The 754-nt window shown below is 50.7% G+C and overlaps 1 protein-coding gene across 1 annotated transcript in view; it reads left to right on the top strand.

Moving 5' to 3' along the window:
• The first annotated feature begins 372 nt into the window (after positions 1-372).
• Positions 373-754, top strand: part of LOC119354581 (protein ANTAGONIST OF LIKE HETEROCHROMATIN PROTEIN 1-like) — a 2,174-nt gene continuing 1,792 nt past the window's right edge. The window contains exon 1 of the mRNA XM_037621290.1: positions 373-712. Coding sequence (XP_037477187.1) covers positions 394-712 — 319 coding nt within the window. The 5' untranslated portion in view covers positions 373-393. The remainder of the gene's footprint in view (positions 713-754) is intronic.

The following is a 754-nucleotide window of genomic DNA, read 5'->3' as shown; positions in this document are numbered from 1 at the left end:
TTTTCTTTGTTTCTGAAACTAGTCATATGTTGCAGAAATCTATCGAAACAAGACTCTTATTGCAAGAAAAAGACTGGCCGCGCGGGATTGACTTGTGGTCGGCGTGTTCACTTGATCAGGATTGATCTGACGGCTACGTAAGCGGCGGACGTTCGGGTGTGCATAAGCCGGCTGAAGGTAAGCTTTTCGCATTATTATTTTGTATTGATTGCCATACATATCAAGATTATGAAGGATAAGGGAGCAGAAATATTGTGTTCTAAATAAAATAAATAAAGGAAAAATGATGCAACATGTGGACCCCACACTGGCACACGGCAATAGGATGGCCCCACCTGTTAGCGTCTTTTGTTCTTGAGAGACCCACTCGTCGGTGTTGCTGGTAGAAGCACCATGGGTTCCCAAGGAAGCGAAGAGAAAGCCACCGGACAAGAGCAAGAAGGGTTGGAAGGCGGCGGCAGGATAGAGGAGAGGAGTCAGAAGATGGCTCCGGTGAAGAAGCCCAAAAAGGCCAAGCGGAAGATCAGTGACTCCGGCGAGACCAAGATCGATGACTCCAGCGAGGCGAAGACCAAGGACGCCAGCAAGGTCAAGAGAACCAAGTCCGGCGGCTCGTTGGCGTTGCTTCCGGCGGACCTTCGTGGCCCCGATACGGAATGGTGGTATGTCTTCCTCAGCAAGCACGGGGAACTCCACAAGGAAGCCGAATCAGGTACCGCACCTCCCAAACCCTCGCGCTTTCATCTCCTCCAAA

This window comes from Triticum dicoccoides, chromosome 2A (assembly GCF_002162155.2).
Source record: "Triticum dicoccoides isolate Atlit2015 ecotype Zavitan chromosome 2A, WEW_v2.0, whole genome shotgun sequence".
In the NCBI taxonomy this organism is placed as follows: domain Eukaryota; kingdom Viridiplantae; phylum Streptophyta; class Magnoliopsida; order Poales; family Poaceae; genus Triticum; species Triticum dicoccoides.
This window is presented reverse-complemented; position numbering and strand designations above follow the sequence as displayed.